General features: G+C 32.9%; 1 protein-coding gene across 49 annotated transcripts in view; it reads left to right on the forward strand.

The window, feature by feature from the left end:
• The window catches only part of RIMS1 (regulating synaptic membrane exocytosis 1), a 519140-nt gene that overhangs the window by 327231 nt on the left and 164161 nt on the right, over positions 1-27748 (forward strand). For all 49 annotated transcript variants that reach the window (XM_033217614.1, XM_033217607.1, XM_033217624.1 and 46 more), the window contains 9 exons: positions 9092-9159; positions 10919-11029; positions 13211-13310; positions 17745-17868; positions 21244-21290; positions 23615-23727; positions 25903-26033; positions 26513-26684; positions 26807-26960. In XM_033217614.1, coding sequence (XP_033073505.1) covers positions 9092-9159; positions 10919-11029; positions 13211-13310; positions 17745-17868; positions 21244-21290; positions 23615-23727; positions 25903-26033; positions 26513-26684; positions 26807-26960 — 1020 coding nt within the window. The remainder of the gene's footprint in view (positions 1-9091; positions 9160-10918; positions 11030-13210; positions 13311-17744; positions 17869-21243; positions 21291-23614; positions 23728-25902; positions 26034-26512; positions 26685-26806; positions 26961-27748) is intronic.

Here is a 27748-nt window from a genome sequence, read left to right on the forward strand (position 1 = left end):
AATACAAAAAATTAGCCAGGCATGATGGTGGACGCCTGTAGTTCCAGCTACTTGAGTAGCTGAGGCAGGTGAATGGCATGAACGTGGGAGGTGGAGGTTGCGGTGAGCCGCGATCACGCCACTACACTCCAGCCTGGGTGACAGAGTGAGACTCCATCTCAAAAAAAAAAAAAAAAAAAAGCCAGTTGCATAAATGCAATTATTCGTGATACTAACACCAAAAGAAAGTTTCTTTTCTGTTATTTCATAGAGGAGATTATCAGCAGGAGCAGAAGCAGCATGATCCACATAATACCAGAATCATCACCACCATGATCCATATAGTAAACACCCTGATATAGTAATGATAAAGAACAATACAATAAAAGGAACGGTAGGGGCAGCGAGGGGAGAGGGACTGTCTAGAAATGTAGTGTGTTCCAGGTGCATGGTTGTTTGATGGTGTGAATTAATTCATAGTTTTGTTTTAGAAAATATAAGTTGATTTACCACATAGCCCTCACAGAGACTTCTGTATATATTGTTGCTTTGTGTTAAACATTTCAGAAATTTGTAGGGCAGTATCTTCAAGGATATACTTTCTAAAGTGTACTTGTGGGTAGTTCCGTGCAGCTAGTGATTGTGAAGTCATGTATTTAAACAACCAGGCAAGCTGGGAATTGGATTCTCTTGCACCTGTGACAAAGCCAAGAAACCAGTGTTGAGCAATTTTAGTCTAGGTCAGTGAGGCTTACTTACTTTTTAAAGTAACAGTTCTAACATGAAGATATTTTAAAATAATTATGCTGGAAATATAGATTTAGAACTATTTATTCAGTCAAATATTTAGGACGCCTGGAAGATAATTTCTTTCTTGAGTCAGTAAGTTAATCTTTGACCAACATTAACTTAGTTTGCTTTTTTTTTTTTTTTTTTTGAGGCGGAGTCTCGCTCTGTCGCCCGGGCTGGAGTACAGTGGCCAGATCTCAGCTCACTGCAAGCTCTGCCTCCCGGGTTTACGCCATTCTCCTGCCTCAGCCTCCCAAGTAGCTGGGACTACAGGTGCCCGCCACCTCGCCCGGCTAGCTTTTTTTGTATTTTTTAGTAGAGACGGGATTTCACCAGGTTAGCCAGAATGGTCTCGATCTCCTGACCTTGTGATCTGCCCGTCTCGGCCTCCCAAAGTGCTAGGATTACAGGCTGCTTTTTAATAAAAATTGTATGTACAATCCATATGGATTTGTTGATATTGCTTCTTTTGCTCAATTTTTTGTGGTTTATCTTATTTATTTACTTCTGTCACATGGAGTTGGAGTACAGTTGAAAAAAACGTGACTTTATAAAGCTTGACCCCTTTTGCATTGAGTCAGAGATTTAGACCAGTGACTGCAGTGTTTTGCAATCTCATTTCCTATGGCTGTAATTTTGGAGTTTTATGAATATGGCTATCTAGAAGTTTTCTCAAAAACAATGCTGAGGCATAAAATAAAATGTTCTCCAAACTTCTATGCCTGGTGATTTTCCACTGCCAGTCAAAGAATTTCCAACTTAAAAATAAAGTCCTTTAATTTATCTATAAATTATTTGTTTGCATAGCCAAAATAAAAACAAGGACAAACAAACCAAAAAATAAGTAGAATAAAATAGAAAAGAAAGGCAAAAACAAACTATTCATAGTCACTCAAGGGATCTCTGGTGTCAAAACTTGTTTATATTACCCACTATTTGCTACAGTATAAACTTTTCTACTTTTTTTGTAGATTAATAGTATATTTTAAAATAAGAAGTATCAGTCCCACATAAGTATTTCTATTTTGTTCTGTGTACCCTTAAAATTCATCTTTATTATCATTTTACTATTTTCATTTATATCACTAAAAGCATATATCCATCTTTACATTTTTATTTCCTTGTCTTTGGAATATAGAGGCAGGTAAAAATTGATTTGACATTCAGAATATTATTTCAACTTAATGCTGTTTTGCTAGTGTTGCCTGGGTCTGGATAAGGACTAACATTTTCCTTTATCAAAGATATTTATATGTAGAGTTTGTTCTTGTAATGTCACTGCTGTGAACTTGCCCAGCACAACAATTTCTTAAACCTGTGGTTAACATCCAGTCCCCAAACAATGAAAACAAATAAACCCCAATTTTTTCCACAGGGTATCCTGGCTGGTTATTCCGCGACTTTGCACTTGACAACCTGTTCTCCCACGTGAATGGAATACTCAGTGTCAATGTGGAATCCTGGTCAGTTGGAAAGTTGCAGTAAAATATTTCCCTCCGTTGTACAGCACTTCCCAAATTCTTATTTATGAAGAGTCATTGTGTTGAAAAAAACAAGTATCCCTAAGATTGTCAATTTTGTGATTTGTTATCCAGGTTACCTTACTATTCGATATTTAGATTCTGGGGGAGAAATTTCTCAGTTATTAGGCCTCAGGTCATATTTACACATGAAATTTATTCTTCTCCAAACTGTTATGTGTGGAAAGCATTTTGGCCGTTATCAATGACCTTGGAGACTTTTATTCAGATACATTTTCCTTGTCATTTAATACAGATAATACAGTATGGTCTAGATTTCTTGAAGACCATGACCACATCCTTATTTTATAATCCTAAGGCACAAAGTTGTGTGAGCATGCATGTGTGTGTATGTGTTTGTGTGTTTGTTGTCCAAGTTTTCTGGAATTTTAATTTATAAAATTTATCTAAGGCCTTATAGCACCAGGCCAATGTAGAGGTAAGAAAGATGGCATTGAACATCATGGTGTTTTGGGAATGTTTCTGGACCCCAAAACTTCATGTTATCTCAAAATCTAAATTTATATAAATGTACATAACTTTTAAAACTAGGAAGAATTAATCCAATGACTGATACTTACTATCTCCAATTTCTTTTAATTTCTCAATACCGATTACCCTTTTCAAAGCAAACCCACAATGTTTTCTGTGTTTTCTCAAAGCTCCATTATCTACAGTAACCGTATTTCATGTTTAAACTTACAATAGTTATTTTCTTACTACCATCAATCCTATTATTGTTTAGATAATTTTTTAAGGAATATAAACCCAAAAAATGAATTACAGAAAGTTAGGAAGCTTACAACCTATTAGAAAATAAATATTAAAATATATTTTACGACTAATGTCTACTAAATAATTTTTAAGGTATAATGCAAGCTGGCTTCAAGGAAACATTGTTAGGGATATCTTGAATAATCTGGCCAGTTAATAAGTTTTACAAACAACAGGACTTCATCATTTTTCTAAGCCCATTTCAAAGCATATTTTGCAAAGATTACAGATATTACGTATATTTTGGTTGCGATCACTAATTAACTGTAAGTCTGATCTCTAACACCATGATTTCATATTCTTCATCTTAAGTGTGTAATGAGACATTAAGCTCTATTTCTAAACTCCTTTATAATTCACAATACTGACATATCTCAGTTAATCCTCATAAAGTGCTTATGAGGGGAAAGGCACTATTCTTATTTTGTAAAAGAGGACAAGGTTAATAGAGATGAGGAGATATTATCAAAGAATGCACCTAATCTGGCAGATTTAGGATTAGTCACAAGTCTCCAACTCTGAGTGCAAAGTTCTTTTTACTGCATAATCGCTGATTTTATAAGTGTTATATGAATATGATTATAAATATTAGCATAAAATAATGTTGATGGAGAAATTAAAACTTAATGAAGTTTTGTGATTACTCAAGATTTCAAATAAACTGGGTAGAAAAATACATTTTTCTTAGTTTGTACATGCTATTAGAATTGACAGAAATGCTTGTAATTATAAAAATGCAAACTGTTTTTAGTATACATTTTTATACTCTGACAATGTGGATTTCTGTGGTGCTCTATACTTATAAAGCAGTTTCGTGCACATGATCTCATTCTACCCTCAGAAGAAAGAGGGGTTCTATGAGAGTTATATTCTGAGTTGAATGACTGAGCTTATGATTCAGCCAGAAATTTTGATTCTGAGTTCCATATAACTGCTTTGTAGAGTCGTGTCATTGTGGTGTCTGCATCCCAAAAATTTGCTCTCAAATTAACGAACAATACATACAACCAGAAAGAATACTGCCTCTACCACATATGTTAATAAAGTTGCCCTTTCCCTGGACCAGCTACTGAGTTTCCTTGCCTGTGTCCCAAAATTGTAAAACATAAGGATGGCACCGCATGGCTTCAAGCAAATATTTATTCACTCTTTGGAGTAGTTCAACTCTGGAGGTTTCACTGAGTGTGAATAATTTCTGAATACAAACATCTTTGTCACACCAATAACTTAATAATCGATACATTTACATAAATCAACTCAATAATACTTAAGTTTACCTGAATTATCAAAGTTACATATCAGAGAGAAAGACACAGGGATGTTCTTGGGTTTAGGATGGAAGCAGAGTGCAATTATGAACAAAGCGGAACTTTAAAAGGGAAATATTTTTCTTTTTTGAAAAAGCACTTCATTGAGGTATATTTGACATAGAAAAAGCTGTGCATGTTTATTGTATACAACTTAATGAGTTTGGAGAGAAATATCCACTCCTAAAACTAGCATCACATTCTATGCCATAAACATATCCATCACCTCCAAAACTTCCACCCTCTTTATTATTTTCTTTTTTGTAATAAGAATACTTAAAGTTAAGATTTACCTTCTTAGCAAACTTTTAAGTATGACACACAGTATTGTTAACTCTAGACACAATTCTATACAGTAGATCTCTAGGGTTTATTCATCTTATATTACTAAAACTTTGTACCTTTTGACTTATACCTCCCCATTTCCCCTGTTCCCCATCTGCTAGCTACCGCCACTCTATTCTCTGTTTCCATGAGTTTGACTATTTTAGATTCCTCATATACTATACTTATACTCCTCATTATATTCCTTGTATAACACTGTCCTCCTTATCTGGCTTACGTAGCACAGGGTTCTCAAGTTTCATGCATGTTGTCAAAAATGGCAAGATTTCCTTCTTTTTCAAGGCTTAGTAATACTATGTTGTATGTTTATACCACATTTTCTTTATTCATTTGTCCGTGGACATTGTTTCAACCTCTTGGCTATAGTGAATAGTGCTGCAGTGAACATGGGAATGCAGATATATCTTTGAGATTCTAATCTCAATTCCTTTGGATAAGAAGTGGTATTGCTAGACCATATGGTAGTTCTATTTTTAATTTTTTGAGGAACGTTTATACTGTTTTCCATAGTGACTGTACTGATTACATTCCCATCAGCCATGTAGAAAGGTTCCAAAATTTCTCCACATTCTCATCAACACTGATTTCTTTTTATATTTTTATAATAGGCCATCCTAACAGGTATGAGATGCTATCTCATTGTGGTTTTGATTTGTATTTCTTTGATTGTAATTTATGTTGAGTATCTTTGGTGGTAAACATAGCTGCCATCCAAAGTGAAATTTCTAAGATGCATTTAGAAAACAAGAGCACTAATGAACTCCTAATGGCTAGAGATAATATGCAACTCTCCCAAGGATTTATACCTTTTTTTTGGTCCTAGAACCAAAACCAGAAATTTGATTTTAAGTTACTTAAAATTGTTAAAGGCGTTCTTGCTGAAGCCTCGTGATCTGGAGAGGCCTCCTAGCCCTACTTTAGGCCTTGAGCTCAAGGGACAAAAATCTGTATTACCTAATTTTATGCAGTGTTTGCCTTCAGATATGTTTAGGGAGTGAATATTGGCCTGAATTTAGAATAAAATTAACAAAAAGTATTTGAGGACCAGTATTTTCACTATGCTAGGAACTTTGACAATAATTCAATCATGAATGACAGTAATTCAATTGTGAAAGATAATTTATATAAATTTTACAACAGTACGTATAGATTTATTTATAAAATACATTTTAATATTTTATAGATTGTATGATTAATGATTTAATTTAACAAGTGTATCTTCTCATTTTATTGTAATGCCTAGATAATAAGCACTATTAAATAATATTTGTTTCTTATCCCTGACCTCTAGTTAGGTGAAATTAGACTTTCTAGGACTTTGCTGTATAGCAAATTACTGCTTATATATTCCAAAGTTAGCTCCTCTATTATATATAATCTAGGGGAAGTGGAAGCATACTTTTCCATTGTAGGCATGGAACCATCTTAAATAGACTTCTGAAATATGAAGAAACATTTCAAAGTGGTATTTTTAGTATATTAATCCAGAGTTAAGAGTTTATCTTAGTTCTTAGACTTCAGATTTTAACTCTTGTCTATGAGAAGACTGTTTCCCAAGTGAATATCCCTGTAAAATATTAAAATGTGTGTATTTTTAATATCACAGTGTAACTAAAACAATATTTAACTCGTGTGTGCTGACCATGGTATGTGTCCATGTGTCAATTCTTACCTTGTCTCAACTTAAAAACCTGTTCTTGGAACTCAGTTGGCTTTTTGTGTATGCAGTGCGTAAAAACATTTAATAAACATATTTTGTTCAATGTTTCGTTTAGTTCCAACTCACATCCTGCTATAGAGAACTCAAAAAAGTAAAAGATGAAAATATTTTAAGAGGTTCAGCAAATACCTGGAAGGATAATTCTGAATCTTGGTCTGTGAAATTTACTTTTTTTTTTTTTAATGGAAATCTATTCTATTAATATCTAGGAAGAATAATCTCTTTTTGAAGGTGACCACAAATATGTATTTGAAATGGCTATTCATTACTGTGAGTTGCTGTGAGCCAATCTTAGAATTGGTTTGAATTCCATCTTTTATTATTATTCATTATAATGATATTAAAAATACGCTGCATATTACTTCTAGAGATAGTCAGGAAGTTCAAATTTTCTAATACTTCAAGGCTTTGGGACAGATAAGGTTTCCTTTACTACGTGCACATTCACTTGGTCAAGTAGAGCTGTCATGTAAATTGCTAAATAGATATTTAATATTTGAAATTAGAGGAATGAAATTAAAGTAAAACTTACTTTTACTAAGTATATTAACATACACGTGCTCAATCGTGCATGTGTATTATTTTGAAGGGATTTTTGTTTAATTGGCATTGATTGATCTTATTGAAATCCATTGTACTTTAACACTAGACATCATAAGATACACAATTCTAAATTATAGAGATAGAGATACATGTTTATGCCTTGTTACATACTCTAATAATAATGACCTGGGTTTAGAAAACACTAGTTCTCTTTATAGAAAATTCATGTGTAATTTAGCTGACTTTTATTTCTGCCTTGATAGTTGTGTGTTTATTAAGTTTGATAACCTACTTTTCACAAGGTATAGTATAAAAAATTTTAAATCCTTCACAAAAAAATGATTTTCAAAATTACAACACTTCATTGAACTTGGCTAGTTATGAACTTGAGACATTTCCATAGACACAAGCAGCTGACATATTTCCTGATTCTAAATTAATGGTAATAGTGAATTAGTTCCTTGGGGATTCCATTGGCTGTTAGGACCAAGGTGCTTTTGTATTGACTCCACAAGCAAATACCGTGAATTTACCATTTTGCAGCTATGCCACCTGGCAGTCAATATCTTTAATCAACTATTACAAAAATAATCAAGGAAAATGTTTTGTGTTAATGAAATACTAGATTCTGAATATTTTAGGAACATGTTTTGTTGAGTGTTGCTTATTCCATTAATGATAGTGAAATCTGAGTTATAAAGACCAATTAAGAGTGCTTAGAAGTTCAGTAATATCTTTCAAACAGTAATTACAGGGATAGAAGAAACAAATGTAGTTTACAACTAAGTATTTAGATTTTAGATTTTATTTTTTATAAGTCTTTAAGCAAAAATGTTATATTTTAATTGGTAATGATAAAAAGTATTAGAAGCCATTCAGAATATGAAGGAGGTGTAATTTTATACTAATATATATACAAATATTATATGCTAAAATAATGAATGTGTTTTTTACATTTACATTTGTTGGCAATATTTAGTAGATAGCTACAAAACTATGTATGACCAAATTTGGAAAAAGCAAAATTTGTTAAGCTGCAATATCTGTAGCATCCATTTTATTACAGGATACTGTAAGAGTCCTGGCTGCTCACTGGAATCGTCTGACAGACTATGTGTAATATTTATCCAGTACCAAACCAATTAAATTAGATTCTCCATTCAACATCATTATTCTACAAAGCTTCTACTATATCGTAGAATAGCACTGCTTGATAGCACTGTTTTCATAATAAAGTGTGTTGAGTATCACCATTGAATCTTACCCAGAAACATCAGCTTTTGGTCCTTTGCCTGTAAGGAACAATTTTTTGCAGATTGAGTATTCACCATATATATATACACACACATATATATATATATATAATATGGTGGTTCAACTCCATGTTTCACTCATATTAGATTTATAATATTAATAGATTCACTTAGGATAATATGAGTGAGACAAGGGGTTGAACCACCATATGAGAAATTGGGGCATGAACTAGAGAAGAATCCTGAGGAGTAGTTTTCAAGACCTAAGTCAGGTTATTGAGGGACACAATGACTTTTGTTTTCTTGAAGTGTTTAGGATGATTTTTTGTCTTTTTTTTAAACTTCAAAGACTTCTTAAAGTAGCTTTTAATTTAATGATCAATTTTTCTTTTTGGGGGAAATATAATTGTCTTTCTCTGCAAATATCTCAGTGTTTCTGTTAATTTATCACAGAATTTCAAGATGAGTCAGCATTCAGGAAGTCATTAGGCATTTTTACTAAGTTCCTGAAATTATAGGATAGAGTTTTGCAAATTGCAATAATTACCTTTTGAATAATAACATTGGTGGTAGTAGTAATTTCAATTTTATTAATTTTCTGTACACTTATATGTGTTTCCAGACTGATTTATGAGAGAAAAAGGTAGTCATTCATTGTATGAAGTGCATTTGTAGCATACATTCATTCCAGTGATTCAAGTCACAACCTTTGCAACACAGGTGTGCATCATTCTGCAATGTACATGCTCAAGCTTATGATATTATAACCCTTTACTTTATAGATTGAAGAAGTAAAGCTTAAAGTGATACACTCTTCTCTTTAACACCATTACACTTTTCATTCTTTTTTCTATTGCACAGGTGATTTGGATTATTATTGGTTGGATCCCGCCACGTGGCACAGCCGGGAGACATCACCTATTAGTTCGGTAAGTTTTCTGGGAAGTGTGTTTGAAGTTTAGGGAATGTGTGTGCTCGTTCATTGTCCTTTGTCTGAATGTGATATCTGCTCCATTATTCATTTGGTAAGGGCAAGTATTGATTTCATTTAAGATAGTACAGTTTTGAAGAAAAAAGCAGTTATTACTGAATAATTATAACAAATTTTAAATTAAGTAAAAAACGATTATTAAATAATGACTGTAAGAAAGATTGAGATGTTTGGTTATGGATATTAACATTAACAAGTCAACATACAGAATCAGTTTCCTTTATATAAGCAGATATATTTTTAAATTTCAATTAATTCCATTTTAGAACCATTTAAAAATGTATACTTATTTGCCAACCACTTTAAGCAACTTTTAGTATAAATTTCTGCTACAAATGAAATATAATTATAAACCAAGGATGGAGTCCACTGAAATTTCCTCTAGAGTGTCTTTTAACTGAGGAAATTTTATCATGCTACAACCAATAATTTGTGTCTATAGGAAAGAAAGCAAGTTGTTTACTTTTTAAAAGTTTAATAGGCCTTTTCGAGCAGTTTTAAGTTTACAGGAAATTTGAGGAGAAAGTACAGAATTCCCATATACTTCCTTATTCCACCCCTTTCCACCTGTTTACCTGGTTATTAACATCTTGCATTAGTGTGGTCCATTTGTTACAACTGGTGAGCAAATATTGATGTATTATTATTGACCAAAGTCCATAGTGTACATTAGGTTCATACTTCATGTTATACATTCTGTGGGTTTTAACACATTTATAATGTCATGTATCCACCATTACAGTATCACACCGAATGGTTTCACTGCTCTAAAAATCCCTGGCACCACTTATTGATCCCTCTCTCCTTTCTTCCCCACTGAGTCCTTGACAGCCACTGATCTTTTTACTGTCTCTGTAGTTTTTCCTTTTCCAGAATGTCCCATGGTTAGAATCATACAATTTATAGCCTGTTCAGATTTGCTTCTTTCACCTAGCAATATGCATTTAACGTTCTTCCATTTTGTGGCTTGGTAATGCTTTTTGGTTTGTTTGTACCACTGAATAATATTTTTGTCTGGATATGCCCAGTTTCTTTATCAATTCCTTAGGATTTAAAAATATTTTTAGGTTGATATTATAAATGAAAATATTTTTCAATAATGATTTCTAAGTTACTCTGCCAGTTGTTCCTATTATTTCTCTTATATTTTATTTTTTAATTGACACATAATAATTGTACATATTTATGCAGTACATAGTGATGTTTCAGGACATATAATGTATAGTGATCAGATCAGGGTAATTAGCATATCCATCCCCTCAAACATTTATCATTTCTTTGTGTTGGGAACATTCAATGTCCTCCTCCTAGCTTTTAGAAACTATATATTATTAACTATAGTCATCCTGTAGTGCTATAGAACACCAGAATTTATTCCTCATATATAGCTGTAATTGTATATTCTTTAACAAATCTCTCCCTATCCTTCCCGTCTCCCTGCCTTTCCAGCCTCTATTATCCTCTATTTTACTTTGTACTACTACGACTTGAACTTTTTTTAGCTTCCACATGTGAGTGAGAACATGCAGTGTTTAACTTTCATGCAGGAACTAACATGTTCCTGGCTCATTTCACTTAACATAATGTTCTGCAGTTCTATCCCATGTTACCTCTAATGACAAGAGTTCATTCTTTTTATAGCTGAATGCATTCCATTCTGTATATATTACTTTTTAAACTTGTTTATGTTTTAACAGCATCCTGTAACGTGGCAGCCATCTAAAGAGGGGGACCGATTAATTGGACGTGTTATTCTTAACAAGAGAACAACCATGCCCAAAGAATCAGGTGCATTGCTGGGTCTGAAAGTAAGTATGCTGGTTTAAAATGTTTCTTAAAGGGTGAATTACACTATGGTCTGCATTCATCAGAGTTTCTGGCAATGATTTTTAAATGTAATTTTAATATTTTATATAATTTTATTGATATAGCATATAGATGTGTTAGGAAAATTGAATAAAATTTAGGGAAACTAATGTATTTTTTTCTGACTATAAAGTTCAGTATGATTTCTTGCATTAAGATTTAAATGGAAAGTAGCATAGATAATGTGGACTTTTATTGTAACTTGAGCAGCAACATAAACATCATTAAAGGGATCACTTTCTAATTACAATAACTTTGTAAGAATTTTTTAAATTAATGTACGTAATAGTGCTCTCTTGTTGATTATTACCATTAATTACTCCTGTGTGAAATAATTCTGATTATGTCCACTAATGAGTGTGCCACTAAAGAATTGTGGATGAATCTCAACTTTTGGTGATATTCTCTTCATTTTAAATTATATATATTTGAGCCCCTGCATTGGAAGAACTTAAACATAGATTTTAAAATATTCTATAATAAAACTCAGACTTTGATAGTCTTATGGGCATAGATACATATTTCAGATGAGATGGTCAGCTGCAGAGATGCATTTAGGCTATTAGGCTTTGCACAATGGTAAATTGCTTCCCCAAAATGTCATTTTCTTGGCTTGAATCTAGTCTTTATGGTCATAGACCTACATTTTACTACAGATATACAAAAGAGATCAAGATCTGATCAAGATCTGATATTGACAATGGGATATTGTCTTCATATAGAAATAATAATTCAAATGGTACACATGAATTTGAATGATAAAGAAAAATGTACTTTAATGTAAACTGTCAAACACTTGCTGTTTGATACTAAGTGGGGAAGACCTGGCACCTGTCTTCTAAGTATATGCATTATTTATGGTGCCCTTTTATTGTTAGGTCACTTTAAGACAGGGCTGTTTAATCTTTTAGCTTCCCTGAGCAACATTGGAAGAAGAAAAATTGTCTTGGGTCACACATAAAGTACATCAACACTAACAGTAGCTGATGAGCTGAAAAAAAAAAACCTCATAATGTTTTAAGGAAGTTTACAAGTTTGTATTGGACCACATTCAAAGCCATCCTGGGCCGCTTGTGGCCCACTGACAGCAGGTTGGACAAGCTTGCTTTTAAGAAATCAGTACAGACTAGGTGCAGTGGCTCATGCCTTTAATCTCAATACTTTGAGAGGCAAAGGTGAGAGGGTCACTTAAGCCCAGGAGTTTGGGACCAGCCTGGTCAACATAGTGAGACCCCTTCTCTACAAAATTAAAATTAAAAAATTAGCTGACTGTAGTGCCTGCATATGCCTGTAGTCCCAGCTATTTGGGAGCCTGAGGTGGGAGCATCACTTGAACCTGAGAGTTCATGGCTGTAGCCATCTATGATCATGTCAGCGCACTCCTCTGTGGGTGATAGAGTGAGGCCTTGTCTCAAAAAAAAAAGAGAGAGAAGAAAGAGAAAGAGAGAGAGAGAAAGAAAGAAAGAGAGAGAGAGGAAGGAAGGAAGGGAAGGAGGGAAGGGGAGGGGAAGGGGGAGGGGAAGGGGGAGGGGAAGGGGGAGGGGAAGGGGGAGGGGAGGGGAGAGAAAGAAATCTGTACATGAAAAGAAAGAAAGAAATCAGTACACAAACTTCCTTAGGACACATAGTCATCTCAAATATGAGATGTTTTCTTTTCAAAACTGTTCTCCCAGCTATTTAATCAAAAATGTAAGTGAAGCGCTGGTGGCTCACACCTGTGATCTCAACACTTTGGGAGACCAAGGCAGGAGGACCACTTGAGCCCAGGAGTTCAAGATCAGCCTGGGCAACATAGCAAGACCTTGTCTCTACAAATAATTTTTAAAATTAGCTGGGCGTGGTGGTGCATGCCTGTGGTCTAGGCTACTTGGTAGGCAGAATTTGAAGGATCTCTTGAGCCTGGGAGGTCGAGGCTGCAGTGCTGTGATCATGCCACTGCACTCCAGCCTGGGTGACAGAGCAAGATCCCATCTCAAAAAAAAAAAAAAAATATGTTTCACTTCATTAATGTTTCTACATGCAATTTCAAGTACATCATAAAAGAATGTAGGATTAATTCTTCAAACTAATAAGCTTATGTTTTGGTGTGAGTCTTGGAAACTTATAAATTTGTAATTATCCAGGTTGTTGGAGGAAAAATGACTGACTTAGGACGACTTGGTGCTTTCATCACCAAAGTAAAGAAGGGTAGCCTAGCAGATGTAGTTGGACACCTAAGAGCAGGTAAAGTTTCTTCTTTTAATATTTAAACAGTGTTTTCTCCATACATGAACATGAGTTGATGGTTTTCAATTTGGGGTTAGTTTTATACATACATACATACATATATGTATGTATGTATGTATCAATGAAGTCACTAAATTTTAATGCATGAATACAAATATTTTTCCTGATATGAATATTTACCAATTGCAATAGTAAGTAACTCTACATCAGCAGCAATCTGGAGAGTAAGGGTAGGAATCTTCTTTATTTATATAAAAATAAAAAGATGTAAAATATAGAAGAATTACTCATTTTTGTAGATGACATCATAATATTGCTACAAAACTTGAAATCTAAAACAATTTATCTTTGTGAAAAAAAATTTATATCACTATATAGTTATTTAGTTTATATTTTAAGCTACAGTAATTGCCAAATTTTTCAGAGCGGCCCTAAAACACTTATTCAGGAGCAGTGTTTTTAGTAAAACATAATCATTATAACATTTCTTACACAGATTGTATAATAAAATATTAGTTAATTTAAAAGTGACATATACTGTACTCATGCAGATGTGCTGCCTCTTGGTATTTAGAAATTGATTTTTGTTGCCCTATAACTGAACATGGCACAATGGAATTATTTAATATATGTTAATGTATCATATATTAAATAGTAACACATTTTAAAATCTGTTTTTGGTAAATTGTTAACTTTTCATTTTTGTTAAAATCACATTAAAATATTTCTTCCAGTTGACTTTACTGCAGAGCTTAGTAGAAATATTTTTGTTAGATGGCTGTTTATGTATTTGCCAGACAACTGTAAAGGAAACACAGTTGGCTGAGCTGTAGAATTAAAGATTAATAACCCATAACACAGACTACATTTCCAGGTGATATTCTTAACTTTTAAACTTTAAGTTAGTGATTCTTGAAAACTTTGGCAAAATATTATAGGGCTCTTAAAGGACTTTTCAGTGTGTTTGTTTACCAGGATATCAGTTCAAAATCATTTTAGTTTTTTTTTTAATTTGACAAGGACTTGCTGTGCAGGTGTATAGGAAGAAAACTCCATACAGATGGATTTTTCTCCATCTGCTATATGACTTTGAATATGTATAAAAATATGTTACACTGTTATTTCTTATGAAGTACCAGTTATGATTCAGTAGGAAAATAGCTCATTCAGGGTTGACTGTGTCAGTAAACTGAGTATGTGTTTGTCTAATGACTCAAAAATAAGCCTCAGGAAGTCTGAGAATCCCTTGTTGGGTAATGTAAGATAACTTTAACTACAGAAACCTGAGTTTGCAGACCACATTATGAACATTATATACACATTATAAACACATTACTATGTTTTAATAGGAAGTTACTTAGGAAGTAAAAGAAGAGGGGTGTTCTATATAAAATATCTGTTAATGATTCATTTCATTTGTTTAACACTCTTATGAGCCAAAAGCCCGAGAAACTTAAATCTGAAATGTTAAAAGGTCAACTTAACTATAAAGCAGACAAGTGTACTTTTCATTCTAAGCAATTTATGTATTTGAAGAAAGTAAAGTGATTTTACAGACTCAATCATATATCCTATTTGATTTACATTATAATTTAGGAACTGACTAAATATTTGCATATTTGCAAATAGAATTATTTGCATATAAACATCTTTAGCCTATAAAACTACCGTGCAGTTTTTTTAAAATCAATGTGACTTTTATTTAACATTTGCAATCTTGCTTTAATCTTGCAATATCTTTATCTAGTACTGCCCCGCTTCAAGTCTGTGCACTGTACTGCTACTTCTTTTAACCTTGTAAAATACAAAAATGACACTGACACTCTCTTTATTATGAAGATCCTTCAGTGTTTCCTAGTTATCATTTGTTCAAGTCAAAGCTCTGTAGCCTTGTCCTCTACTAACACTTTCAGCTGTCCGGGATGTTGGTCCACCTGTAGGTTCCTGTCAGGCTGTTTCCCACCTAGAAGACATGGTCAATGACTCTTGTCTACCTAGTTTTCTACTCCTCCTGTTGAAGGCCTTTCCATTCTTCACAATTCATCTGAAGTTGCCTTAATTCTAAAGTGGTTCCTAATATCTCACCTGGAACAATAGCTAATTACTATGTTCCTGGCACCACTTGACTCTATTTCTGGTCCTCAAATGAACTTCTATTGTTGCATATAAAATATTTTATTAAAGGTATTTGTTTCTGTATCATTTATTCATGACCAAATTTAAAGACTGATAAAATGTCATTTTCATCTTTCTGCCGTCATTGTCTACATCCCTGCTTGATTATCCACACATAAATTATGTAAAAAAAAAAAAAAAGCATTCTGGCTTAGGAATTATTAATCTATAAATAAATAAGCATATATATTAAGTTAATTTGGTATTAAAAGTTATGTGTCCAGGTTGCTGCTTATGAAAAGGAGAATTTTAAAATGCAGTACTTTTGCAAACTGCTGGTTGCAACTTATTATTGGGTAGTAAAATCAATTTAATCGTTTGCACCTACCACTTTAAAAAATTGAAGTAGAACATAATAGAATAGAAAAATCAGGGTAAGTATTGTTTTACAAATTTTTTAGTGTATATATATGTATGTACTCATATAATATGAATATATATATACACACACACACATATATAGTGTTTATATTTTATGTGTACAGGACCATGATGTCAACTTTGTTTCTTTTCTTGGCCAAAAAATTTTGAAAGCACTCTTGATATATTGTAAATTTGTAATTATCATTTTTCTTTTTTTACAGTGAAGTATGTTCATTGCCTATTTGAAAAGCTTTTCTAGGTAACAGCTTAGGGCAGTCTATTAGAATTGGTGGCCAGGCACCGTGACTCACACCTGTAATCCCAGCACTTTGGAAGGCTGAGGCGGATGCATCACCTGAGTTCAGGAGATCTGGCCAGCCTGGCCAACATGGTGAAACACTGTCTCTACTAAAAATACAAAACTTAGTGGGCATGGTGGTGCATGCTTGTAATCCTAGCTACTCAGGAGGCTGAGGCAGGAGGAGTGCTTGAACCTGGGAGGTGGAGGTTGCAGTGAGCCGAATCACGCCACTGCACTCCAGCCTGGGCAACAAGAGTGAAACTGTGTCTCAAAAAAAAAAAAAAGAAAGAAAGAAAGAATTGGTGATTACCCTAGTATCTTACCAAACCAAAGCAGCATCATGTACTTTTCACATATTTGCTTTTTACTCTTCAGTGAGCAAACAACTGGAAAATATAATTACTTTAAAGTAATACTAGCAAAGCAATTTTCCTACTTTTATTTAAAAAATTCTAGCTACACATTGAAAAGATTTTATGCTTATACTTGGCTGTAAAATGTATACTGATGATATTGACCCAGTATGTCAACACAGATTTACTTTGCTCATAAAATGTTCTAGATATTGAGAACAACAAAATAAGCATAAACATCAACAAATTAAGACACCTCAGTGCATCACTGAGGTTGGAATATTTCAGCTGAGACTACCATTTTGAATTGAAGGGTCTAAGGCAGAGAACCATTTAGTACTTACAACTTCTTAAATATTTATGAAAATAAATACTTTTTTTTTCACGTGACCTATGGTGTGAAAACCCTAGTTAAAATAACAACTGTAAGTTGTTAGCCTGTATTTTTTAATGCAACATCTTTTAGCTCCCCTTGATTAACCTTAGAATATTTAACAAACTGCTACGTACTATATTAATGTTTTGTTACTTTAAAGTGTTTTCTACTTGTACTTTAATGTTCACAATATAGATTATGTATAGTATATATGTGTTTTGAACATCTGGAAGTGGGTTAACTGTCATGCAACAGTTTTACATCTGCTTGCTTTGTAATTTTGCCATAGCTACCTGCGTTAACTGATGGGTGTGAATTCAAATCCTTTCATGCATTTTTATTCTGTTGTGCATCTGGTGAAGACATTGAAGCATGACTTGTAATTGGGAAATTCATGCTAACAAATATTAATTGCTCTTTCTTCCAAAAATAAAACAGGATTTATGCACAGTTTAATAAGAATCTTTCAAAAATAGAGCCGCCTACATTTATTATATGGAGGGCATGCTGCTAATTATGATTTTTTAATGTTTCCAAATAGGCTGTGCTAATTCCATCCCATAGCATGAGATTATTTTTATATGATTTCTGGTATATCTCAAAAGACAAAGGTAGTTTTGTATTGTACTGTTTCCAGTCACCAGTAATATTCTGGGGGAAAAAAAGAAAAACAAAGAAAAGAAAAAGTGTTTAGAAGAACCATTTAGCTGACATTATATGGCAATCAATTTGCTTTTGAAAGCAGAGCCTAGACAATTAAACTATTTGTATATGTTTTGCATTTCTTTGTTAAAAAAGAGAAAAGATACGAAAAATAAACAGAATATATAAGGTAAAAAAATACCCTTTTTTTTAAATTCAAGGGGATGAAGTTCTAGAATGGAATGGTAAACCCCTGCCGGGAGCTACAAATGAAGAAGTTTACAACATTATTTTAGAATCAAAATCAGAACCTCAAGTTGAAATTATTGTTTCAAGGCCTATTGGGTAAGGCTAAAAAAACTTACTTCTTAAGTTTAGTAAATTACATGTATTAGTAGGGTTTTAAAAAGAATTTTATACATTCATACAGTACATGTTAACATGGATAGTTTTTTCATCAATTATGGGCATACATTTTTAGATCATTAAAAATTTCTTAATTTTTTAACTGGAATACTGAGTTTACTTCACTACATTTTAGAAGCTCCACACTTTAATAATTGTAATATCAAAAAATATCAATATGTACTTTTTGCAAGTGAAATATAAAGTAAAATTTTCTTTTAATGGCAGATATATTTAAGTAATTCTAATTTAATAAGTAGTATTTCCTTTAAGAGAGACATTAACAAACTCCTTGTGTTATTTAAAATATTAATGATTTCATATGTCTACATGAACTTTTTATTATTCTACTAAATAATAGAATATTTTTTTCTGTCTCTTTACCCATGAGTAATTTCAACTTTTATTTAAAATCAAGCGAGAAGTATTAAATATTTTAACATTTTAATTGGTCATAATATTTTTAAAACCTCAATTTTCTGTACAATTTAATTATCTATAGCCAGTGGGATATTTTCTATGTATGTATATAGATTTCCCCATATCATTACCTTTTTTTGGCAAACCCACATGGTCTAAAATAAATATTCATTTTGCCAGTCTGTAATTTTTAAAGACATTTTGAACTGTTTTATTATACTTGGCTTAATGTTTAAATGTATTCTTGGAAATGATTCTTTTTTTCCCTGTTCTCCAAAATATAATACAGCCATTACTTCAAGGCTTTTTATGTTGAAAAAGTGCTAACCTTTAATTTGTATTGGCCTCTCGAATATATGTCAATGCAAAACATACAAGAAGATATAATTATCATAATTCTCAAAGAATGAAAATGTATGATCATATATCAAATAATATTAATATATAAAACTCTAAAATAAAGGCAAGCTTTTAACCAATTTTAACTGGTGATTATTAAGAGTGAACACTGAAGACATTTGCAAAAGTGTTGTACATTTCCATGTAGACTTTTAAAATAACAATACTACGATTTATGCTAGTTTTACATGACGTATGTTCTAGTGCTGAGGTAAATATAAGGCTGGAAAAGAGGTAAGTAAATTGGAAAATGAATCAAAAGTATGAAAGCTAAAGTTTAGAATCAAGCATTGTGCACTTGCCAAATACTTTCAAATATATAGTGGTTTAAAAGTAAACAACTAACACAGAACTGATTCATGGTGACTTAAAAAAGTAACAGACAATTAAAGTAGACTGGAATAACACTATTTTTACTTTTTATGAAAATTAATTAAGAAGTAATCATCTGCACAACCAAATTCTAAACACATTATAGATTATAGAATTGAAAGGAATATGGAATACAAAAATTATAATTTATAGATTATAGAAGTCAAAGGATGTGGAATACAAAGATTATAATTGAATCAGAATCAAAGGTGATACCAACTTTCTAATAAATACGTTATTAGAATCCTAGAAAAATAATTTTAGCTACTTCTTTTTTTTTTTTTTTTTTTTTTAAAGACATGGTCTTGCTCTGTTACCCAGGCTGGAGAGCTGTGTTTTAATAATAATATTTAATGTAGTTCTGTTTAGCAACTATAATTAAAGGAAAAAGAAAATATTTATTCATAATTTAGTGTCATAGTGATTTCAGGAATCATTCTAAATATAACTTGCAAGCACATTGATCAGTACACACTAAGAGGCATCAGCCATCTTGAGGTATTGACGTTTTTTGTGAACCCACCAAATACAGTATCTTTGACCTTTATGCTTTTAATTGTTCCCTAACTGGTAGATAGAACTAATAAAGAATTCCACTGGATATGTAAACATCCAGTGGAAATTTATGCCTGAAAATATTACTGAAGCAATTAGCATGAATAAATTTTAACTAAAAGTCACTTTGACATATTTTCAACAACTTTGCCACCATTCTTTTTTCACAGACATGTAAATTCCAAAGTTTATACCTGGCTTGAGAGTTTCAAATTCTGATTCCATAATGGACTATGAGGCTGATTTTTTAAGAAGTCATACTATCTAAAAATTGACTGTTCCTTGATTTTTTTACAATTTACTTTTATTTGCTTGCATTAATTTAGAAGAAAGTAGCAGAATATAGTTTTTTGTGTGTTTTAGGTATTATAAATTAGTCTCTTAATTATAAATTCATTCAAATGATTTTATCTGAATGTATAGTCATACAAAATATATAATAAAATTTATAAAATATACAACATAGGCCGAATTGTCATTTTTAAGAAGTATAAATTATAGTTGGTTATGAGAATTACTTTGCACAAAATAGTCAAAATGACAACTCCAGAGAACAAACAGGGAAAACTCTTTTTGTTTTCATTCCCCCAAAAAGTGAAAGAAAAAAGTGAAGTTAGGTCATAAGGTAAGTGGTTAGAAATTCTTAAAAATTATGCCGATAATGTTGTTGGGACTAGCTAACTCCAGTCTGCTTTAATATGTCATGTTAATACTTGCATATTGTTAATCTTCTTAAATTGATATTAAAACATCTTTGGAAAATGAGAAGTAATATAATCCCATGCAGTATAATACCTAAGCCAAGGTGATCTAGGGTTCTTAAGGGCACAGTGGGTAATGGATTAAGTTGAGACTATAGTACATATATTTCTTCAGAGTAATTTGTCAATGTGGCAGGAATGGGTGATCTCACAAGTCACTTTCTAACCATATAGTAAATAGCCATATATTTAGCTAACTTCAGTATAGAGATATGGATCTCTATAAAGGGTATATATGTGTATATGTATTATATATTCACATATATAAAATAATTTGGCTTTTCTGTTGCAAGCTTGAATCATTTTTACTTTCCAAAGCAACTCATCCTTTTCATTTAACTTTGCCCATGATATTCACCATACCTTTTTTTATTGAGATGTTCCCATCCCTTTCACTCAGTAAACTCTTTCAGATGTGTTTGTAAAGCATATTACTGATTTGTAAAATTTGTGTCATTTTGATTTCCTAGAATTGAAGGAAAGTATTACCTTTAACATTTTTTATTTCCAAACCTGCTGTTTTGGTAGTAAAAATATTGTGGTGATTTTAACCACAATATTAGTCTGATTGTTGTCATGTTAAAGTATTTTGCTCTTAAATATATAAAAACTTTTTTATTGCAGTTTTTTTTGTGTGTGTGGTGTTTGACATTCATGCACATTAGTAGTTGCCTTAATAGTAACTCCTATTCATTTCCACACCTGTAAAGACCCAGCAGGATTTTTCACATCACATAAAATGGGCTGTGATTGCCTCAGGCAGGGTCATTTAGCTAATGGGATTTTCACCATATCCTGTTTCTTTTAGTGACATTCCCCGGATTCCTGAGAGCTCCCACCCTCCGCTGGAGTCCAGTGAGTATAAGGTTTCTTTGTTATTATAAAAGTATTGAACTAATTGAAAGTAAAGATTTCTAATTTTCTTTAGTTATTTGATATAATGAATTAGGATTCATATACTAAGGATGTATCCATTGGTACTAGATGTTGGCAATGATGCCAATAACTGGAAATCCAAAGAAGTTCTACTTTAAGATTTTTCTTCCTCTACCTTTTTGTGTGGTTTAAAAAAAAAAAAATCTTTACTGGGAATACCCTTCAGCATCATAACAGTCAGGACCCTTACAGAGCTTAATATATCAGGAATAGTTCTATTTACATAAACATTTATTGTGATACTGGATTATTCAGTTTGATTGCTAAGCAGCTCAGTCTCAAGAGCAGCCTAGTGAAGAAACTAGGTAGGCACTTTAACAAGTAATTGTATTACCAAATAACTGTCTTGCTCATCCCTGTGAAGAGACCACCAAACAGGCTTTGTGTGAGCAATAAGGCTCATTGAATCACCTGGGTGCAGGCGGGCTGAGTCCGAAAAGAGAGTCAGCGAAGGGACATAAGGGTGGGGCCGTTTTATAGGATTTGGGTAAAGGAAAATTCCAGTCAAAGTGGGGTTGTTCTCTGGCGGACGGGAGTGGGAGTCACAAGGTGCTCAGTGGGGGAGTTTTTTGAATCAGGATGAGCCAGGAAAAGGAATTTCACAAGGTAATGTCATCAATTAAGGCAAGGACCTACCATTTTCACTTCTTTTGTGGTGGAATGTTATCAGTTAGGGCAGGGGCAGGGCATTTTCACTTCTTTTGTGATTCTTCAGTACTTCAGGCCATCTGGGTGTATATACGTGCAAGTCACAGGGGATGTGATGGCTTGGCTTAGGCCCAGAGGCCTGACAATAACAAAGTGTGTGGATTGTGTTTGGAAATGAATGGGTAGAGTAAACTTTACTACATAATGGGTCAAGGGATTGTGAAACCAGAGGGTTGAAAGAGTTATCTGTATGGGAATTAAAGTCATTTCTGTGTGAGAGAAGATGATATTGTGTGCAATAAAGTATAGACAATTAAGTTTTCAGTGATAATGCAGAAGTGACCCAAATATTTTCTTTTCCATGGATGGGAATTAAGTTAATACTTGGACTTGATTCCCCAGGTGTTCTTACAGAACCCAGGTTATAGAAGTAGAGAATAAAAGGTGATTTAGGGGGAAACCAGTGATAGAGATTAGAAGGGAGAAGAAAATATGAAAGTAGGATAAACAAGGAAACAGACACTAGGCTAGGTTATCATCTAAAATGCATACCATCATGTTCTGCTAGAGGTGTACCCAGTTTTGGCTTTGAGCTTTCTGGTGACCAATACAAAGAGGAAGTGGGACTAATTGCATAATTTATATTATTGATACGATTAAAAAATACACTGATTGCCACAATATTACAAACAAGCATTATTAGAAATAACAACGTTCCTGTTGTGAGACTCAAGGAAATGTATTTTAAATATATCTGGGAAAATACACACAGTAACAATTTTATAGAGCTGTTTTCTTATCACTAACAGTTTTTGGAGGGCACAAAATATGACATGAGAATTAATTTGTAGTTACAGAAAAAAATGTGTGGATTGCACATACTCAGGCAATGCTTCATAAACAGTATTTCTCAATGAAGCATTGGCTAAGTTTGAATGGTGATGAGTTCAAGGTTATAATTTCTGGATCAATAGCCTTCTATAAACACTCTATATTGCTCTATGTGTCAGGGTATACTTGAACAGTGAAGAACTCCACCAAGTGGCAGAGAGGAGACCCAACCTCCTCCGTGTGAAGTTGAAGCAAATCACTAGTCGTGAATTACTTGAAGTAGCATTTTCAGAGGTTCAAGATACTCATTTATAAGATCAAAACTAAGATAGATGGTATATCTGATTTTAAAACAATGACGAAATGTGGTCTAGATGTGGTTCATAAATTATATTATGTATGCATTCGTTTTAATTTCTGAGTAAGAACATTAGGCAAGATAATTAGTGTTAACAGGCACTATCTTCCTTATCGCTGAAGCAGACCTTTACCCATATGTGAAGTCATACAAGAGTCTGTGCAATACCATGCACTCCAGAAATGTAGATCAGTTCTTTCCAATTGAAATAAGCAAAACACTTCGTTATATCATTCTTAATATTTCTTAAATAGACAATTAACTGAAGATAAAATCTACCCCATTAAAAGTAGGTTCTGTTATCAGTGGTAGTAATTATGGTTTTATGCAAATAAGGATGCATTTAACATTTTATTAAAAATATTTTTTCAACACTTACAAATATTACTTTTTTTTCTTATTTTAGGTTCAAGTTCCTTTGAATCTCAGAAGATGGAAAGGCCTTCCATTTCTGTTATTTCTCCAACAAGTCCTGGAGCTCTAAAAGATGCCCCACAAGTCTTACCAGGGCAACTTTCTGTATGTATTTTTTGTACATGTTGGAGACTGTTAGTATTTGCATACACTGTCTGAGTCTGCCTTTAAATATGTTCCCCTTTCCTTGAAGCCTGCAATACATAGTCATTTAACACCATAATCTACTTCATTAGTTTTTCATGCATTTTTTAATTATTCCTTTATTCACATATTTTTCAGAAATACTTACTGAGTGCTTGCAATGTGCCAGATACTCTGAAGGTTAATTGATGAATGGTAACATAAGTAAATATTCATACTTTTGGTGTGCTATGTAAAAGTTTCTAAGGTAAACAATTGTTTACACATAATATTAGGAGTTGATGCCTCATTTATGTAAGAACCTTATGAGCCTAGAGCCTGAAGAGCCTAAATTGGGAATATTATTTTTAACTTCCTAAGGCATTTGGCAAAACTCTTCGTTGCCACTGAAAGCTCTCTGAAAAAGCTACCATTTTCTCACTATTACCTTATTATGTGACCTGGGGAAACCTGGAGTGAAGAAACTAGGGTTAAGTATAATGAAGAGCCATATATTTGTAGATTATGATGGAAAATGTTATGTTGATATTATAATTTAAGGACTTCAGACTATTTGTTTCAAATTGTTATACAGAAAATGACCTTTTGCTCCTCTGATAATGTGTGGATTTCTGTGGTCTGCCTTTGTGGTTTTCTCTTGGTTTTAATGAAACAGAGAAGATATATATAAGCTTATTGCTCTAGGGCTTTTATGGTTTTAACTTTTATTTTTAGTATATTGAATATCTTTGTAATTCTCTTTGGGTTTATCTGCCCTGCCATCTTTTTCTTCAGTGTATGTGTAAATCTCTCATATTCTCCACATATTTTAAAAGAGGATGGAAACCTATTCTGGTTCTGTGAAAACCACATCTTAGGTATCAATTGGGAATCAGACAGATCCAGGTTTGAATTCTTAATCTATTCCTTACCATGAAAAGCTAATCCTATGTTAAATTAGTTTATTTTGTTATGATGACTCTCAGATATGTTCTAACATATACCCATTAACAGCATATGCTTACTCAAACATAAAATGAAAAGTAACTTCTAAATTAAAGGAAAAAAATTAAAGGTGATGACATTGTTAAAGTGTCATCACCACTGCCAGGGCAGATACTGTAATGACTGATAAAATCCAATTCTTGTGAGTTTGACAGGATTTTAGTATGTTACTTTCCCAGTATTCTTTGGTCTACTGTCATGAGATCTTGGTTAATAGAAATATCATTTGGCCTTCTTGTAGTTTGAAGATATCGTTTGTGTATTGTATCCTTTGTTTTTTCTTCCTTCTCTCATGAAAAATAACATGTGATAGGTTAATTCTAAAAATTAAATGAAGGCTTGGTGCAGTGGCTCAGGCCTTTAATCCCAGCACTTTGAGAGGCTGAAGAGTTCAAGACCAGCCTGGGTAAACATAGCAAGATCCCCAATTCTACAAAAAATTTTAAAAAATGGCCAGACATGATGGTGCACACCTGTAGTTCCAGCTACATGGGAGGCTGAACTGGGAGGATTGCTGGTTCCAGGAGTTTGAGGCTGTGTAGTGAGCTATGATCATGCCACTGCATTCCAGCCTGTGACAGAGTGAGACCATGTCTCCAAAAAATAAAAAAAAAGTGAGAAAAAATACCAGGAAATACTTAGCAGTGCCTGTATAAAATAGGCCCACAGTAAATATGTTTTATGATCTCTTCTAATTCTTTGTATGTCTTATTCCTAATATCCAAACTCTTTTTTTTATTTTAACTACCTGTGACACCAGAAAAAGCATTTAGTCATGCTATAATCATTTAGACACGTATAATCCTCAAACTCTTATTTTTAACATTTAAGAACAATAGTAATGATTTTATATCTCCCTCTTCCCTTAGTTTTTTGGAAAAATTATTATTAGTTTTATTTTATAAAATGATATGTGAGAGTATACAGTAACACTGAAGACTTGCCAGTTGTAAGTTATGTTTAAAGTACTCAAAGAGCAAAGTAAAGTTCTGTGTGTTTATGCTTTCAAATTGGTATGTTTTTAGAAATATCTGTTTTGCATTATATTGTAATTCAAAATTTCCTCCTTTAAATATAACTTTAATTTTGTTTTACGTAAAATTTTAATGCGTCATGATTTTTACAAATAATTCCTTTCCTCATTGCTTCTAGGTGAAACTGTGGTATGATAAAGTGGGACACCAGCTGATTGTAAATGTTCTGCAAGCAACAGATCTACCTGCTAGAGTAGATGGGCGTCCTCGAAATCCCTATGTAAAAATGTATTTTCTTCCAGATAGAAGGTAGTGAATAATTTTAGAAAAAGAGAAAAATCCTAAAATCTATACTAATAGAAAAGGTAGAATTTTCTCTTTTGGGATATTTTTTAAAAACATAATAGCTAATTCTTTCTAAGGAGATAAAAGTACATTATCTCTGAAAAAGGAAGTCCCTCAAGCCTTGTGTTGGAAATACTTGAAAATAATCTGCCAATTAAAAAAAAATCTATTACCTTGTTTATAGACATATTAGTCTTTGATAGCGACACATCATTTAGAATTATAGCGACACATTAGAACCTTTGTATATGTCCCTATAATTACAAGTACTGCTTATATTGTAATTGAAGTTAGAATATTACTAAACTCTATTATCTTTTTATAGACTTTCAATGAGTTTTAAGTTAAAAATAATACAAATATCAATGGCAGTTTTACATATAACTACAGGAGATGGCAGCATATACTTGCTTTTTCATTTACAAAACATACTTATTTTTCAGTGATAAAAGTAAAAGGAGGACCAAAACAGTAAAGAAAATACTAGAACCAAAATGGAATCAAACTTTTGTCTATTCACATGTACATCGTAGAGATTTTAGAGAACGAATGTTAGAAATAACTGTGTGGGACCAACCCAGAGTGCAAGAAGAAGAAAGTGAATTTCTTGGAGAGGTGATGTATATTTTAAAAACTCAAGTCAAATAGTTAATAAAGTTTTGTGATATTTATTACGATTGCTATTACATTATGTTTTGATAAAGGTACTTGATTTAATTTGAGAATTACCCTCTCAGATCCTCATAGAATTGGAGACAGCGCTTTTAGACGATGAACCGCATTGGTATAAACTTCAGACACATGATGAGTCTTCACTACCTCTGCCTCAGCCATCACCTTTCATGCCAAGGCGACATATTCATGGAGAAAGCTCTAGCAAAAAGCTACAAAGTAGGTTAAGGTTGTTTTAGTTGCCACAAAGTAATTATGCTGTAATGATCTAATTAGTGATTAATAATTCAAGATGTTTTTGTTTTTTAAATGTTTTATTAGAGATCAAAATATTGGAAAATTGTTCATTTTTATGAAGAATCTTGGCAAAACTGTTTCTACATTTTCACAATGAAAATAATATAGCATAGCAGAGTAATTCCAGAGCTGAAAGCCAAAAACCTCTGAATTAATATTCTTGCACAGGGCCAATTGAGCTGTTGATTATTGACTGATGGAATAATTTCAGTCATCATTGGTGGGTTGCTACATGTGAGGTCTTAATAACTTTATAGTTCATAGATTTTTTTTTTTTTTTCTCAAGAGAGTCTTACTCTGTTGCCCAGGCTGGAGTGTGTTGGCATGATCTTGGCTCACTGCAACCTCCGCCTCCCAGGTTTAAGCAATTGTCCTGCCTCAGCCACCAGAGTAGCTAGGATTACAGACGCGCACCACCACGTCCGTCTAGTTTATTTTTGTGTATTTAGTAGAAACGGGGTTTCACCATGTTGGCCAAGCCTGGTCTTGAACTCCTGACCTCATGATCCACCCCACTCGGCCTCCCAGAGTGCTGGAATTGCAGACGAGAGCCACCATGCCCAGCCAGTTCATAAATATTTTAATAGTTTTTCATAAGAAATATTGTTTAAAATATTAGAAGGTATGTTTGTTACGATTCATCTAGTGATTGGGAAAAGCTACTTTTTTCTGTACTTATCGAGTAATTTTGGAGTCATAGCTACATTTCT

Source organism: Trachypithecus francoisi, unplaced genomic scaffold (assembly GCF_009764315.1).
Source record: "Trachypithecus francoisi isolate TF-2019V2 unplaced genomic scaffold, Tfra_2.0 Lachesis_group10, whole genome shotgun sequence".
In the NCBI taxonomy this organism is placed as follows: domain Eukaryota; kingdom Metazoa; phylum Chordata; class Mammalia; order Primates; family Cercopithecidae; genus Trachypithecus; species Trachypithecus francoisi.